At 41.6% G+C, this 17,628-nt stretch overlaps 1 protein-coding gene across 1 annotated transcript in view; it reads right to left on the reverse strand.

The window, feature by feature from the left end:
* NSMAF (neutral sphingomyelinase activation associated factor) overlaps window positions 1-14,833 on the reverse strand; it is a 40,639-nt gene extending 25,806 nt beyond the window's left edge. The window contains exons 1-6 of the mRNA XM_068397047.1: window positions 14,497-14,833; window positions 3,666-3,755; window positions 3,489-3,567; window positions 3,329-3,396; window positions 3,203-3,239; window positions 953-1,003 (exon numbers count right to left, since the gene is read on the reverse strand). Of these exons, the coding sequence (XP_068253148.1) occupies window positions 953-1,003; window positions 3,203-3,239; window positions 3,329-3,396; window positions 3,489-3,567; window positions 3,666-3,755; window positions 14,497-14,549 (378 nt within the window). The 5' untranslated portion in view covers window positions 14,550-14,833. The remainder of the gene's footprint in view (window positions 1-952; window positions 1,004-3,202; window positions 3,240-3,328; window positions 3,397-3,488; window positions 3,568-3,665; window positions 3,756-14,496) is intronic.
* Between the last annotated feature and the right edge of the window lie 2,795 nt (window positions 14,834-17,628).

Consider the following 17,628-nt stretch of genomic DNA (forward strand, 5'->3'; position numbering starts at 1 on the left):
GGAGAAAAAGTGAAAAGCCTTCCAAGCAGCCCTTTTGATTCTTTTCTTTTTCACATTGTTGGCAATGTCATAAAATATTTGTATGATAGTTAATAAATCTTGCACATGGAGGCAAAACAGAAAATAGAAGGACCAGAACAGAAAACAGGTTCAACACATGAAAAATTAATGGCATAAAGCAAACTAACAAAGAAAAATAAAAAAATCATAGTTTAGAGACAGATCTAATCACAAAACCAACCCAAAGCAGTTAGAGAGAACAGAGATCATCTCTTGCCTCTTTGCTGTTCATTACAGTAACGTAAATTTATGGACTCCATCATCCTTGAAATTTCTCACTTGAACAAATTATGTTGAGAAATATAATTCTGTTTCAGTTCTTGGGCAAATATGGTACTTAATGACTCTACATTTTCATTTGGTGTTTGTGTCTTAACCCAACTCGCGTTCCAGGTGAAAACCCCTTACTTTTATGCCTTGAAGCCTCCAGGCTAAGAATCAAAGCATACCCACCCCACCAGCAGAAAGCAACGAGAAGGAAACTCCGATTTCTGCTGTGAGCAGCCTTATCCGACATTTCTTTGAACTGTGAAGCACTCAGCTGGGAAATATAAATTAGCAGTCTCTCATCTCAGGTGTGAGCAGAACTGAGGAGAAGCAGTGTCCACTGAATACTAGCAGCCAGCTGACAGCTCTGACTGTTGAGCCCGCAGAGCTGCACATCAAGATAAATAGCAAGTCTCAAGTCTGCAGTATGTCCTCCAAGAAATATCACAAATCCATTATGGAAGAATTCAGACACTTGTTTTATCAATATGCACAATTACTTTTTTCTTTTAAGCTTTATCGTCATATTCCTCAAATGATAATTATCTTACTCTTTCAGAAATGAAAACATAAATCCTTGCAAAACATTAGCTTGCTAAGAATAGCGAAAAAAATATACACTTACTCTTACTGTTTTATAGGGTGCAATAATGTTTCTTTCTTTAATGAGAAAAACCTGAAAGAGATGATACAGTTCCAGTCCTTAAAAAATAATATAATAAATCAGAAGTACTGGTAAAGACAAAGCTAAGAACGCTGTTTAAGCAAGCAAAACACTGGGTTGCAATATCCTGCTTTAGCTACCCCAGATAAACTGCAGAAAAACAATGACCTTTTACAGCAGCTAATTGCAAGAGGGGTCTCCAACTTAGTTCAGAGGCTTACTTACTTATGTAGTTTATTAGTGGGTTTTTATTCTAATCATATGACCTTCAAGGAGTTGCAACATTAAAGCCAATATGCACAGCTATCAGTCTAATACCATTCAATGGAAGGATTCTCCCCCTCTTTTCTTCTGGTGGCTCAAGCCCTTAGGGTTCTGTCCTGATGGGAATTAAGCTACAGGGGCAACTCACAACAAACTACTGTGTAAACCTTCTCAAATGAACCCCTTCTTCCACTGCCCAACATTTTGCTTCCAGTTCCACAGTCTAGCCAGAAGAAAGCGAGTGGTATGCTTAGAAGCTTACAGGCTCAGCATGCCTCTCTAAGTCCTACACTAAAAAATAAAGGCAATTAGTGCCCTTCATCTGACATCAACTTGTACAGAACTGATTCAGGCCTAGGAGATTAAGAATCAGAGACAACTGCTCTACACTCGGATCACTCTTCTGCATGGTAATTAAACAGTTTTCTACACTGAGAGCCCCAAATTACATGAAAAAGTAGACAACACAAAAAAAAAATACGGCAGCAGAGCAAAAACTTTAGAACTTTAGCACACTTGCAGGATTTTCCTCCAATTTTATCTTGAGAAAAAATACTGAAATAAATGTCCAATTATTATTTCCATTTGCTGTATTTTATAGCCATTAGTTTCTAAGTTGCCTGTTACGTAAAGCAAAGCTTCTTATCCAGCTATGTATTAACAATTTTTTTTGAGCCTGAAGGCAAACATGTTTAAGATGTTCCAATTACTCCCTATGTGCAGTTTCCTACAAGACAGAACTTCTATTTAGACAAAATATTTATAATTAGATCATGATTTGTCATAAGTACAACTAGTGACTACTTCACACTCGAAGTCCCCTATGCCTTTTATACAAAATACCAGCATTTATCATGCCATTCAACTATTTCAGAATGTTTCTGCAGAGACAGAAGGATGACTGGCAAGCTGCACATGGGAGGGGCAGGGAGTGGAGGGTGCTAACCACACTTGCCATTTTAGAAGTAAATTCTCCTTTGCTATGAGATGTTTTTATAATAATTTGTTCTTCAGAACATATACTAATGATGTATGGTGGAACAATTGCATGGAACAATTAGAAATACCTTTTTTAAAAACACTCAATACACAAAAAAACCTGCCAACACAAGAAACCTTGACTACACAATACTCTTCACAGAAGCAGTTTCAAGATGAAATCAAATACATCAATTACTTTAACACAGTCCACAAACTTCTCCAGCACAGACAATATTAAATGCTTGAGTTTGTTTTTGACTGCAGCAGTACTTAACTGAGCAAGGCTATCAATTTTAGGCATTGTTAAAGACAGATTTTACAAAGATACTAGAATGTTTAAAAGGATATTTCCCACCTCATCTCTGTTCTTTCCTGAAATGAAAACATGAACATTTTTTGGAAACTTTTACAGCTTTGGAACACCTATCAGATGCAGTTTAACAAAGCTTGAAGTATATCCTCTTGGTTAACATTATGAACGTATCCAAGTTAATCACAACTCATGACTGAAACTTGAACCCAATATTTCAAGACAGCTACTGAAAATTATTTGGTGGACATACAGCACAGTTCAATGTTTTCACAAAGCTGAACTGAAAGGATCAAGATAGCTTTGCCATTACCACTACATGCTGCAGAAAGTAGCAAGACCAAAACAAAGATGATTAATAACCAGTTTAATTTCATTCTATTCTCCTTTTTCATTCAATTCTAAAATTGCCCTAAGGTCCATTATAAAATGTACAGTGCAAAAAGTTCACTTTATCAAATTAATGACTTAATGAAGTCATTAACAGTTTAAAATTTCCAGCATCAACAGCTTCACATTAACCTAAGTTTTTGACACAAATTAGTTTTGTTTCCAGTTAACCCCTCACCCTAAGACTCCAGCTCGGAGAAAGACACCCTTAAAGAACATAACCTCGCTCATTTATACATCAAGAATCTGTTATATGCAGGTCTTACCTGATTACATACAACAGAAATCCCTCCAGATGTATCCCTAAAATGTAAATAAGATATTTGAAGAGATGGGTGTTTCAGCTTTAAAAAGAGTTAAGAACATAGATACAGTAACTCAAATTCACGTACCGTGTGAAAGGGTTATTTGCTTCATTGTCTTCTGGGGCTTTTATACTGTTGCAGTCTCTCAGTGGTATCTGCAGCAAGTTATAAGAATACATACTCCTTCTTAAAAGCTTTTTAAAGAGAATCTTAAATTACCAAGAAATTGTGATGTTGAACTGCTTACCTTGATAATGGGTTGGATATTGTCATCAGGTTCAAAAATGATTGACTTTGAACAGATTTTTAGAGAGCCTCTGAATTTTCTAAAAGGAACAATAAAAAAGAAAGTAGTTGTGTATGTGTTAGAAATACACGAGACTAGAATGACTCCAGCAAATAAGTGTATGTAAAAGTTCTGTACCTTTCATCTCTGCAACCTTTATTTATAATATGATTAGCTGTGTGCTGTTCAAAGTAATATTCTTCCAGGTTAAGAAGCAGCAGTGAAAACCTACAAATAAATAAAAATTATGTATTCAAAAAAACCCCACCATAAAAGTTAGTATTCTTAATAAAATACATCAAGTGTTTGGGAAGTCTTCATTGATTTCTGTGCGGTGCCCCACATCCCAAGAATGAATTAATTTAAATTAACTTTTTAAAAGAACAAACCCATATGGAAAATATGTGTACACATGAAGAAGACAGATTGATGCTCTTCCAACATACAGAGGGTTAGATATTTGATTCTATTCACATCTCAGGTGGGAACTATCCTAACATAGCTAGGCTTTCCCCCCAGTAAACATTAGTTTAGCCCTGATCAGTGTATGCCACTCAAAATATTCAATGACATAAAAGGAGGGGCAAGAACTAATCACTTGCAATGGAGGAGATTAGATCTTTCTGAAGCAAAGCCAAATTACATTGGTCTAAAGTGTTCAGTGAAAACACAGCCACGGTTTTTACAACACAGCTGAGCCACTCAATGGGTACCCTCTGAGGAAGCACTACCTTCCTCTCCAACCACATTTCTGCACTTCCTCTGTGCCAGTGCCTATGCAACCACACAGGAAGCCTGTTTATGGACTAATCCAGTAGACAACAAACCTCAGCAACAACAACAAAATAATTTAAAAATTGAAGTATTTTAAAGTATTTAATTGCAGGATCATAGTAATGCCAGTGCTGGTACAAGGTAAACGCAAATAGGCTAGATCAGATATAACATGAAACTGCACTCGCGAATGACTTCACTGAAAAAACTGCTACAAGTGGTTAAAACTCACCAACTTTACGAACAGGGTGAACACACGGTCACCTATGTGTTTCAGCTGTGGGGAATGACAGGGGGTATTGGCACAGCAGGAGGAGCAGAAACATCTTATATCACTTCAGCTGGAAGTACAACAGCTTGTTTGTGTGCAGCACTGGCCTGATCTGCAGAAGTACTTAGTATTTATTCACATCCATGCTTTGAGCTTTTTGTACTGTGTTTGTGATGTGCTTCACACAAAATGCCCATGACAATGCTAATAAATGCCAAGTGTCCTCAGAGCAGTATTCAAATAGCAGTAAACATGTTGAGAGTTCACAAAATGAACTCAATGTACTGAATAGCCTGCTCGTTAAGAAAGCATATTTCACGATAGAAAAAACAGCACTATTGGAAAATACATCTTGTTCAGGTAAGATTTGTGTTGTGTCTGTGTTATATTAAACAGAACATAACAATAAAGATTTACTGTAACTACAAGTAACAGTGGGTCCATATACTCAAACCTGCTTGTAACTGATGTTAAAATGTTAGAAAAACATACACACAAGAACAGTATATGCCATACAAAACTCCTTAAGAAAATTCAACACAAATCTCAGTCTCTTCAGCCTCTTCTCCAGTTGCTGTTATTGTATGTTTCTTCACTATCTCTAGTTTCCAATGGAGTTTTAGGGGCTCTGCCTTTACGTAATCTTTCTCAGAAGACATAACTTCAGTTGCCTTCTGTTTCTCATAGAAGTCTGTTCTTCAAACTTACTGCCACTTATGACAGCATGTCCTATCAACAGGTGTAAACTGAATTTCCAAGTTTCTGAGGCCTTGGTGCCTTTGAAGGAGCCAAATCATTCATTTCATATTTATTTTGATCTCTTACCTTCAGGAAGCTAAAACAGGTGGTCTAGCTCTGTATTTTGAGGGAAAAAAGCTTCACTAGGAACAGTCTATAAGTTAAGGGAGAAGAGCAGTATGAAACCATAGCAGCTTCCACACAGTTACCATTAAATCCTACTTTTCAACGCATTATCCAGTTGAAATCATCTTGGACAAACTTAAAATTTCCAGGATTTTGCTAACTCAGATCTAGCAAGTGCTATCACATTTTGATTGAAAACTTTTTAATAAAGCTATGTTTGGATATATAAAGAGCAATTCACCATCAGAATGCTCTTCTTTCTAGTATATATAAGCATATACATTCAGCTTATTATCCACAGGTCAAAATATTTAAATAAAAGATGTTAAGAACAAAGGTGATACCTAGATTTGTTTGAAAAATATCTTCTACTCTCTTTCATCAGGGAACAGACACTATTGACAATACAGAACCATCAGCTTCACAGCAATGATGTTCATGGTCCCACAGGTTTTCTTCCAAGAAAACTGGTAACGCCTGGTCGATAGAATTAATTTCTGAAATTCTTCATTCTTGGGCTCCTTCCTTTGCTTCCACCTATTCTTTTGACAAACTCCCCATGTTTTTACACTCTTTCCAAATTCACTTGTTGGCAGCACTGATAATTACTAGACTTTCCTTTTACGTTTTTGATAAACGCAGGAATCCTTCATACATTCAAGATAAGCCATGTTTTTACATCAAAACATTGGCTCTGTTATTCACAGTAACTACATAATGCTTACATAAGCCAAAATACATAAACCAAGAGATTCTCTTTCAAATTTTTCAGGATAACCATCCCCTAGAAACTGTTGATCTTTATACTCCACACCTTCAGCACCAATTCATCTTCCCAAAATTAGAAGCTGTGGGCTACTGGGAAAGATTTGATGTATGCTTCCCCCGGCATCATTCTCACTCCTGCCAAATCCCATGACTTCATGAAAAAATAATGCACAAGGTACATGCAAAAACTCAAGGTAAACTCTTCATATAGTCTAACTAGGTACTGTGGGAAACTGTAGGTTTCTTCCTGTTAAATACAATAGTAACTAGCAGCATCCAGTTTACCATTTTGCTATTAGTCTCTCTGTGTCTTTTCCACATGTCTACTCACTATCCAGTTCTACAGAGACAGCAATGCTGTAGAACTTGTTGCTGGACACCAGCGACCTCCTACACTGTCATCTCATGCTCACTTTCTGATGTCAGCTTTTCTGTCTTGAAAAAGGGTTGTACTGCTGGCAGCTGTTACAGCATTTTTCTCCAAACATTGTACGTCATATAGGCCAAGCACATTTTCCACATTTTATCTTTCCCTCCATGCAGTTCTGCAGTCTCTTCCAAGCATTTCTGTGCTTGTTGCTACTCTCCTACTTGCAAGTCCATTTACTCTAACTGCATTTTCCTATGTTTTCAGGCTGCAATGAGTAACTTCTGCAGGTAGACAGACAGAGACATCAAATCTCCACAAACACAGTCATCAATCTCTGATCTTCTCAAGCATGTGTTACAATTGCGACAAACTTACGCCCTGTCCAAAGATTCTGTCACAAAAACTGTACCTTTCAAAATTCCACCTTTCTTGGCCATACAGAATCCCTCAAACCACATGACGTCACTGTCTGCTTCTTCACCAGGACAAAAGAACATCATAAGCTAAGAAGTAGTATTGCTGGTCTTCTCCCTGGAGCCCAGCTGCTTGTGTACACAGATCAAGACTGTGTTTTACTCTTCTTCATGATACTGCCAGTGTATCCCAGCTCCCTGGAGCTTTTCGCATGTCTTTCTCTTGCTGTTCCCTTTTAATCGCTCGTGACAATAGTCCCTCTTCACCTTCATTCTACAAATAAGTTTTCAAGTTCTAGTTACAATACCATAAGTAGAAACCAAATTGTCAAACTTACATCTCAATGACTGGTTGTGTTTGGCTAACAAATCTAGACCAGTTCAAGTTACTGCTAATTATAAACATTGGAGATCATGAAGCATGGAATATCTCAACTCATGTCAGTCCTGACAGTGCAAGTATTTAAATTTCATTTGTCTGTTAATGATCCATAGGGTTATCAAAAAAAGGAAAAGTCAAATTTCATCAGATGTTACTAGAGTACAGTCATAGCTTTTTATCTTCACAGAACAGACTTCTTCCACATAAATAAGTAGAGCCACTGATAGTTATTAGATCAACAGGGTCCCTCTTAAGAACCATCACTGCATAGGATGATACATCAGGCTTGCCAGGAGGTTTAACAAGTATTTTCAGATAGCAAGGGAACAGAACAGTCTCTGGTGTGTTGCATCAGTAGGCAAACACAGTGTTGTGAAGGCCTGAAAAAATAGGAAACCAATCACAAAAGCTATAAAATTAAAGCAATGGGGATCTTCAATATGCAACTAAGCAGTGGGACTTTAAGCTGATTGTCTTCCAAAGAGCTAAAGAAGGCATTCCAAAGACACCTGTGATATCAAGATAACTGACATACAAAATTTACGTAATATCAACTGCTGCATAGTCCTATGACAGGAATTTGTACACATACTTGGTATAGATCTAAAAATAGTAATTTAATTCTTCTGCGCATGACAGGAAAAAAAACAAACACAAAAAAACACCCAACAACCAAACCACCAAAACAAACTAACCAGTCAGTAGGAAAGGAATGTATGATACCTTGTATGAGAAACTGATTAAATCTGTAACACTGGAGAACCATATTTTGGTCTCAAGCCATTGAGCAGCTGTACTGTTCCCTGTGCTGAGTAATTAACAGCACACGCTGTAAGCCTGTGACTTAGCCCAGAAGAGCAGCCAGATCACAGAGCCAATGTCAAGTCAAGTAAGACTCAAAGTCTGTTGCCAGTCTATCCTCCCTTGCCTTCAGGTCTGACCACAAGACGTCAAAAAACTCAACCTTAGCAATTAGTCAGGCAAGCTGGTGTTCCAGTGAGAAGGACTGGACAACTTCAACAATGAAATTGGTTCCTCCCCAAAAAAACAAAGAAAAAAACCTATAACAAAATACCATTCACCCCCTCCCTCCGCCAAAAGCAAACCGTAAGTGTTAACTGGGAAACGTATGACAACACTGTCGTATCTAAAATGAAAAAGATTTTTTTTTCGTCCTTTTAAATTATCAGCAAGAACCAGTATCTGGAAAAACAGTTCTGGTTTTAACACAAACACTTGTGTTTTTTAATAAAAAGGCAAAGGTATCTTCTGTATGTGCCTGCTGCTCTCAAACCTTGTATTCCTGTAATACAGTAATAATTTAATATAAAAAACTACTCCATTTCAGACAAACACAAAGGATCAAGTATTTTTCTTAGCATCAGCTGGTGGCTCATTTTAATCCATTTTCAAAATACATAACCCAATCATTACTTGAAACTTCCTAAGTATAAATGATTTAATTAGCATTTATTAAAAATCTACTTAAGAGAAAGGTAATGTTGTATCTTATCTTGGAAAGAAACTCAAATATCTGATGATGCAAAATCCTTTGAAATCAAGCAATAAAACTCACACCTTACAGTGTATTACAGGAAATTTTTTATGCTGGCTTCCTAATAAAGACACATTTCACAGGTTTATGTTCACAAATTTTGTGGTCACCATGGCATTTAATGGCTCACAACAGACTGATGAAGTTATTAAGTCACAGTCATGTCTTCAAGGATCATTTACCATTTTCTTTTGTGTATTGAACTCGACATACTAGACTATTTTTAAAAAAGCAATATATTATTTCGAAAATGACACAGACAAATTAGACAAGATTTTCAAAGAAAGCTTAAACCCCATGAAAGTACCTGTAAGGGGTGAGAGTTTGAAAGATGTTCAATGCCTTATGATATAGCTTCTTAACAATGTGGTCTTTATCCTCAAAGTCTCGCCAATAGCAAACAAGATTTCAGAAAACTTCTGAGATTATATTTGCTTAATATATGTGATAATTTGAAAATCAGAACTTAAGGAGGAAAAAAAAAAAATCTTCAGTAGCTTTACAGTTCCAGTTGAGCCTACCAACTTGTAATGCCTCAATAACTACTTACAGTTGTGGAGACAATCCACTTCTAACTGAAGAAGCTATCACATTAGTAGACAGAAAAGACAAGCTTTCATTCAGAGCTGTGGAGTTCCTTCAAGACAGTTCTGCGCACGTTTAGTAACCTGAATCTGTCCATGGAAGGGAACAAGACGTACCAGAGACAGTACAATGTGAAGGGGTTGGGGACAAGAACAAGGTGGCCAAGAACGAGACCTTACCCCCGTGGAGGGCAGTAAGCCTGCGCAGCCGCTCTGCTGTCAGAGACACTGAGAAAGAGGCAGTTTCACTTTCCAGGATGAAGTGAATTGGTAGCCCGCCACCAGGGCAAAGCCTTGAGCTTTAGGGTGGGTAGAAGGGCACTTAAGCTGTTACAGCTCAGGTTTAATGCACACCATGTATCTGAAATCAACAGCAGAAGCAGCTGGGGTGGAGGCAGGGGGCACAGAGAGAAACATGGTAGGTAAGGGAACTCTATTGTAACAACTCACATAGCTGGAAAAAAACTGACAACTTTAAAGAACGCAAGGACTTTCCCAGGTCTGAAACAGAAGGAAGATTGTTCAGCTACAGCTGTGTCAGTCCATCTAGGGGTGTATGTTGGTGTGCAGGGAAAGGCTGTGGATAATCAGTATAACGTAGTCATACCTATCCCCCAGATAACTTCAATGAAGGCCCTGAAAGCTTCTGTGTTGGAACATCTTCAATTCCCACCCAGTGTTAGAAGTATACAGAACCCAGTGGAGTAAAGAGTTAATCTTTTAATAGTGTATGACAGAACTGTTTGAGCTTAAAAGATAAGCACCAATACTTAAGGTGAGAGGTAAGTTAAATCATGCTAATATAATTTTGCTTCAAGACTTATTTCAAATTCTTGTCCCCGTATTGTCCCAGAAAAATTATATTAAGAAAATCTGAAAAATTCATACGGAAGCGATGTGGAAGGTATTTTCTTGTGAAGGGAACCAGTATTGGTTTGAGAAGCAGCTTTGGCGGGGGGGAGGGGGGGGTGGAGAAGAAAGCAAGCACCTTGCCAAGAAAAACCAAACAATGTACAGCAGCAGAAAGATATGGTTACCACAGGTAAGGCTGGTAAATGAGCAAAGCAGTGAAGAACTCTGGTTGCTCTTTTCTAAATGCAAAGTTCAAAGTGATTTGTTTATTTTCGCCTTTTTCAAAAAGCTCCCATTTAATTGACGCTCAGAAAAGGGCTGAGGAATGAGTCAACACACCCAACACGCATAAGAAAACTAAGCATGACACTAAGTAGCAGGAAAACACTTGCAAAGCTTCACCTCATATGAGGTCATTCCCTATACACAAGGTTTGGGAACCCAAATGGCACCCAAACATTTCTAGCATTGTTCAGAGTATGCAACAAAGAAGTGAACCACACTTTACAAACTGAGGTTTATAAGTCCTGCCAAGATGCTATCAAATGTCCTCCAAAGAAAGAGTGTGTTGTATCAGGCTTAGTCTACCTGAGGGTTTTACTGTTACTTTGCTTGATGTGCATGTCCCTCTATACTTCAATTTGAAAAGACCTCATCTGAGATCCAACAACAAGGGGAAAAAAAACCAAAACCAAACCCCAACAAAACCACAATTTATTTTATATACCAATGTCACCTACCAACTGAAGCACTGGACTTGTTCAAATCAGACACAGGAATGAACGTGCAGAGACCAGTGTCTTGGCAAAATCCCATTTACAGCATCCAGAGGAGGAGGTACCCCATTGATCCTGCTTTAAATTCTTAATCTGTGATTGGATTTTTATTATTTCCATCACTTCATCAGAAAAGTACACACCGGAAATCTACTGGGACACAAGGGTTTCAAGTGGTCGATCTGACACACCTTGCACAATCACTTGACCTGGTACTGAAAAGTACAATCCTGCTAACAGAAGGACATTGCCAGGGACGAAAAAGCAGGCCAGCCCAAATCAGCAGCAGCCCACAGCTATGGAAAACCATTTCTAGAATTAAACCTCCTCCTAACAAGAGCGAAGTATCTATAGGCCAGCTAGTGGGACTCATTTGCTGATGTTTGACTAAAAGCCTTCATTATGTATATTTTGTCCAAATAGAGTAAGATAAGGCTACAGACTGAAAAAAAAAAATACCCAAGTACCCAAGCCACCGTCACACAAAAGATCCACTTGCAGGACCTACATGCTGCCAGTAGGTCTCTTCCTGTGAGTGACGTTCCCAGCAGAAGAGATGAACCCCTCGAACAGGAAGCAGAGCGCTGTGCAAGACAAACCAGCAGAACTATTTTATAAAGAGCCTCTGTATCACGTGTTAGACCTGGCCACGTTTGGGCACACCACCAGCAGAACCGAGAACTCCATTTATAAACAGAGCAACAACCTGAGCCAAACACCACACCATTTCATTTGAACTTTTGTAATTAAAATTGTTTGTAAAAAAGGATTCCTGTTCATGAATGCTGAATATTTTAGGGATGAAATAAAAGGTAAGCATGCATGCAACACTAATTAAAAAGGGACGTAATATCTTAGCTTTCTTTACTCTGAACACCTGAGCAAAGAGAAAATAGAGATGAACACAGTTGAAATAGAGACAGAATACAGCTGAATTTGAAGGGAAATTCCTGACACAATGAACCCTGCTCAGTGGGGACATGGGTTTGTTTAATCAAATGTAAAGTAAAACTCGCTCCTTGTTCTCAGTGTGTGCACACAGGACATTTCAGTATTTTCTTGTTTTCTTCTAAAAAACTGCATACAGTCAGAGAAGTAGGTTTATGTAATCAGATATTAAAGCAGTCCAACTAATTAGTTAAGAGGAAATAATTTTTCCAGATCACTTAAAACCAATCTGATCTTCCTTCCCCCAAAGCAACTGCCTAAGAAGATTAACGTTTTACCTACTAAGTTTCACAGTACTCTTAACCAGAACTTTTATAGCTTACACTTTTGTAGAAAGCAATGTACAAATAACAACAACAAAAACACCCAAACAAACAAAAAACCAAACCACACATGAAATGCAGTTGCCACAAAGTTTCAAAAAGTCCTGGTCATCTCACTAGGAAATATCTACACCAAGATTATGTAAATCAAATAGAAGCTTTGAAGCAGGAGTTGGTGTCTCTGTAACAATCACCCAGAAAGAAGGCAATAAGAAAAGCTCTCAGAGGCTATCCCTTCAATTAAGCGATAAAGAGCTGGGGTTTTTTTTGCTGCTTCTTTAAGGCAGGACTATAAGGAAAACAGGAGACAAAATTCTACATTTCTCATTTGATATTTCAGAGCCTAAAATCTTTTAAATCACTTAAATGTTTTTAAGATTTCCTAATTCAGAAAAGCACAAGAAGAGAGGGTACAAAATTTACTTTTATTTTACACAAACATCAGTTGTTAGGCAAGGGGAAGAAACAGTTAAATGAGTTTGCAGATATTTGGACAGGAAAAGCTACCAGTGCAAATGGGAACAAGACTCATCTTTCATGAAGTGCTCAAATTACAAACTCAAATAAGATCCTAAAATGCTTCCAAATATGAGCAAAGAAAAATATTTCTCATTGGAGACTTTCAATAACTGCAGATCAGTAATGCTGACAGACATTGATATGTTGGGTTTGTTCTCAGGGCTTTTTAGAAGAGATTTAGATCTCACTTGCATTCTTTAGGACAAGCTTAATGAGTTTTGGCCTTTTTCTCAGCTTCTCAAAAACAAGGTGACTATTTACATTAACTCCTTAACAGAGCTAATACAGGCATTCTTCTAGCTGTTCCTATACTGAAGATGTTTTACTTCAAAAATCCTTCTCTTCTCCTACACAGGCAGTTTCCCCATTCTCCTTGCAGCCCCTCATCCACAACTGAAACCACAGCAGCCCCCAAAAGCAATGAGAAGAAGATATACAAGAAGACAAAAAGTGATCCAGAATATGTTTGTACTTCAAAAACACTTCAAAAGCTGTAGTAGCTTTACGGGCTGAATAGCTACGGATCAGAATTTATATGGACAAAGTGAGCTGAGCTCTTTGTCATGTGGTTTTCTCACCAACAATAAACAGTGCTGCGTAACCAGCAACATCAGGAATCTGCACAGGGCTCGCATGGGACCAGTCTGCTGTCAGGCCCCTGTGCCTGCTGGCTCCCCTGTTTCTGCAGTGGGAAGCAAACAGAAAGCCCTGCTCCCACCAGAGAAGACACCTGTGTCCCTCCACTGCGCAATCCACACTGACCTATTGCTCTCACCTTATAGCCAGTTCCTACACGGCAATATTAAGACTGCAAAGGGTTTTGAAACTTTGTGACAAGTCAGATGCAGATAAGCCATGTAAAAGAAAGCGGGACACTATGTAAAAATAAGAGAGTAAATTCAGGATATACTCAAGCACGTGTGATAAGCCTTTTTTTGTATGTTCAGTTAGCCACAGGCATACAAAATAGAGGTTACAGTCAGAAAGCAGGAATGGGGAAACTTAATTTAACACTTTAATGAGCGTCACAGAGTCTGTAATTTAAGGGCTGACAACACGATGATTATAATGTTCAGAAAAAGAAAATAATAAATTCCATCTATATTGATGCAGAGCTGTAACTCCATGCCACTAACACAGCCGAGAACAAAGAAATAAACAAAAATCTACACTTGCTATTTTCATGCAGTTTACACAAGGCGAGCGGCGTTCATTTTTTCCCAGCTCTGTTCTACAGCCTTTTTAAACTCTCGGGAGTCGGTAGCCATCTAATTAAAACAGTAACACCAACGAGCACGAAGTCCAGCACGGCAGCTGGCCCCGGATCCCGGCGCTCCGCCGGGCCCTCCGCCTCCCCGCCCCGGGGGGGCCCCGCCGCCCCTGCCCCCGCCCCGGCGAAGGGGACAGACCGGGGGCGAGTGGCGGTGTAGGCCGAGGCACCGCGGCAACGGGCCCCTCTCGCCGGCGAGGCCGGCTCAGCCCCGCGGGAGGCGCTGCCACCCCCCGCCCTTGCCGCGGGGGCCGAGGCCGAGCAAGGGGGGGCCGGGGCCGGTGGGGCAGGGCCTCTCACCTCTCCTTGGAGTACAGCTCCCGCTCCAGCCGCCGCTTGCGGACGAAAGCCATGGAGCCGCCCGGCCTAGGTGTCGCCGCCGCCACAGCAGACCAGACCAGACCAGACCAGACCAGGCCAGGCCGCGCCGCTCCTCAGGGAGGCGGGGAGGGCGGACCGGCCCGCGGCCGCAAGGCAGGCAGCCGGTCTGACGGGCGCGGCCGGGGGCGCCTGCCCCGTTTATACCGCCAGAGAGGCGGCGGAAGGTGGCACAAGCAGCCGGGGAAGGGAGCCTGTCGGCACCGAAGGCTCTGCGCCCTCGCCCGGGCTGCGGCGTCTCTGCGGCCCTTCAGGGCCTCCGAGGCGAAAGGGCCTGGGGCTGAGCAGGAGCCGCCAGGCTGCCTCAGGAGGGGCCCTCACCACGGGAACGCAGCCGCCCACCCACGCCCCTCCCTGCATCCCTTTACTTAAAGCTTCTGGCGTTTTATTTTTATTGTTGCTGGCACGGAGGTGCCACCCGAGTGTGTCCACGGCTCACGGCAGCAGGGGCTGGGTGTGGAAACGCGGCACCTGGGGGCCCGGGACGACGCGGGGCCCAGCTGCATCCGGGAGCATGATGCCTGGGCTGAACGTCACGTTCGTGTGCGCAGGGAGGGAAGCGCAGGCTTTATTACATAAAAAGTCTATTTACTTGCATTTAAATAAAAATTGTAAACATAATGCCATTGCAGTGAGATTCCATCAGCCCATAATGCGTGTGACAGATGCTGCCCGGGCAGGAGGTGAAGTTCTGCCAGGTGTTCAAAACCTTTAAAAAACTATAGAAGGGGGAGGTAAATAAAATCCCTTAGTTCATATAAAACACTTTAGTTGATATAACTGCCATTGTATCTGAACAATTTATAATGTGTTTACTGACATGATCTCTTGTGAGGTAGAAAAATACTACTTGCATTTTTATAAGTAAAAAAATTGATTCACAGAGGGAATGTGGGGGCTGTGTGCGCTGTGAGCAAGTAGATGATCTGCTTGGCCAAGCGGCACAGCTGCAAAGCCAGGTTGAAAGGCTTCAAGCCGAAGTAGAAAGGCTTAGGAGCATTCGGGAGGCTGAAATGGAGATAGACTGGTGGAGCCAGGCTCTGCCTTCCCTGCAACAAAAATGGGAGCACCTGCCGGAGAGCTCCCAGGATCGAGGGACCCCTGTACTCTGCCCCTCTCAGGTGGAAAACAATAACCTAGAGGAGAAGAGTGAGTGGAGACAAGTCTATGGCCGTGGCAAAAGGCGAGTGCCCTCCTTGCCTACCTTGCCTCCACAGGTGCCTCCGAGCAATAGATATGAAGCCCTAGTGGAATACAGCCGGTCCAATGGGGATGTGGTGGAGAGGCAACCTATATCAGAGGTCCCACCACAGTCAGAAAAACCTGACGGGCGTATAGCTACCTCCTCCACAAGGAAGAAGAGAAGAGTTTTAGTGGTTGGAGACTCCTTCCTAAAGGGATCTGAGGGCCCAATATGCAGAGCTGACCCCCATCACAGGGAGGTCTGCAGCCTGCCTGGAGCCCAAATCAGGGATATCACCAGGTAACTCCCCAGCCTGGTGAAGGCCACAGACTACTACCCCCTGCTGATCTTCCAGACAGGTGGGGAAGAAGCTGCATCCCGTAGTCTGAGGGGGATGAAGAAAGACTACAAGGCCCTAGGACGGTTGGTGAAAGAGTCTGGAGCACAAGTTGTTTTCTCCTCCCTCCTTCCATTTTCAGGTGATGACGTTGTTTGGAATAGTAGGATTCTCTCTATTAACGCCTGGCTACGAGACTGGTGCTACAGGCAGGGCTTTGGGTTCTTTGATAATGGCTGGTTTTATAAGACAACAGGCGTGACAGTGATACATGGGAAAGGTTTATGTCGTAGGGGCAAAAGGGTTCTGGGACAGGAATTAGCAGGGCTCATTCGGAGAGCTTTAAACTAGTTTTGAGGGAGGATGGGGTGGTAGCTGGGCTTGCGCCACTGGGGCAACACTCTAGTGTTGAGGTAGACCAGGAGGCCCCCCATCCCCCTGGGGTGAAATCAGGGGGTGAATCTGGGATGAAATCGGTGTGCCCAGCTCGCTCCCTGAAATGCCTGTACATCAATGCACGCAGCATGAGGAATAAACAGGAGTTAGAAATCCGTGTTCGATCGGAGGATTATGATCTAGTGGCAATTACAGAGAGTTGGTGGGACGCCTCGCATGACTGGAATGTGGTCATGGATGGCTACGTCCTGTTCAGGAAAGACAGGCCGCTAAGGAGAGGTGGTGGAGTTGCTCTTTATGTGAATGAGCAGCTAGAATGTATTGAGTTCTGTCCAGAGGCGGATCAGGAGCGAGTTGAGAGTTTGTGGGTGCGAATTAAGGGGCAGGCTGGCAGGGGTGATACTGTTGTGGGTGTCTATTACAGGCCACCGGATCAGGATGAGGACGGTGATGAGGCCTTCTACAGGCAGCTGAGAGCAGTCTCGCAATTACAGGGCCTGGTTGTTGTGGGGGATTTCAACTACCCTGATCTTTGCTGGGAGGCCTACTCAGCCAGCCATCCCCAGTCCAGGAGGTTCCTCCAGTGCGTTGATGATAACTTTCTGATGCAAATGGTGGATGAGCCAACTAGGAGAGGAGCGCTGCTGGATCTGATCCTCACTAACAAGGAGGGTCTGGTTGAAGAGGTGAAGGTTGAGGGCAGCCTTGGTTGTAGTGACCATGAGATGGTGGAGTTCAGGATCTCATGTGGCAGGAACAGAATAGCTAGCAGAATCACAACCCTGAACTTCAGGAGGGCCAACTTTGGCCTTTTCAAGCAATTGCTAGGGGAAATCCCATGGGACAGGGTACTAGAAGGTAAGGGGGCCCAAGATAGTTGGTTAGCATTCAAGGACTGCTTCTTCCGAGCTCAAGATCAGAGCATCCCAACAAGTAGGAAGTCAAGGAAGGGTACCAGGAGACCTGCATGGTTGAACAGGGAACTGCTGGGCAAACTCAAGTGGAAGAAGAAGGTGTACAGATCGTGGAAGGAGGGGCTGGCCACTTGGGAGGAGTATAAGTCTGTTGTCAGAGGATGTAGGGAGGCAACTAGGAAAGCTAAGGCCTCCTTGGAATTAAACCTTGCAAGAGAGGTCAA

The sequence above is a fragment of the Nyctibius grandis genome, chromosome 3 (assembly GCF_013368605.1).
Source record: "Nyctibius grandis isolate bNycGra1 chromosome 3, bNycGra1.pri, whole genome shotgun sequence".
NCBI classification, from domain to species: Eukaryota; Metazoa; Chordata; class Aves; order Nyctibiiformes; family Nyctibiidae; genus Nyctibius; species Nyctibius grandis.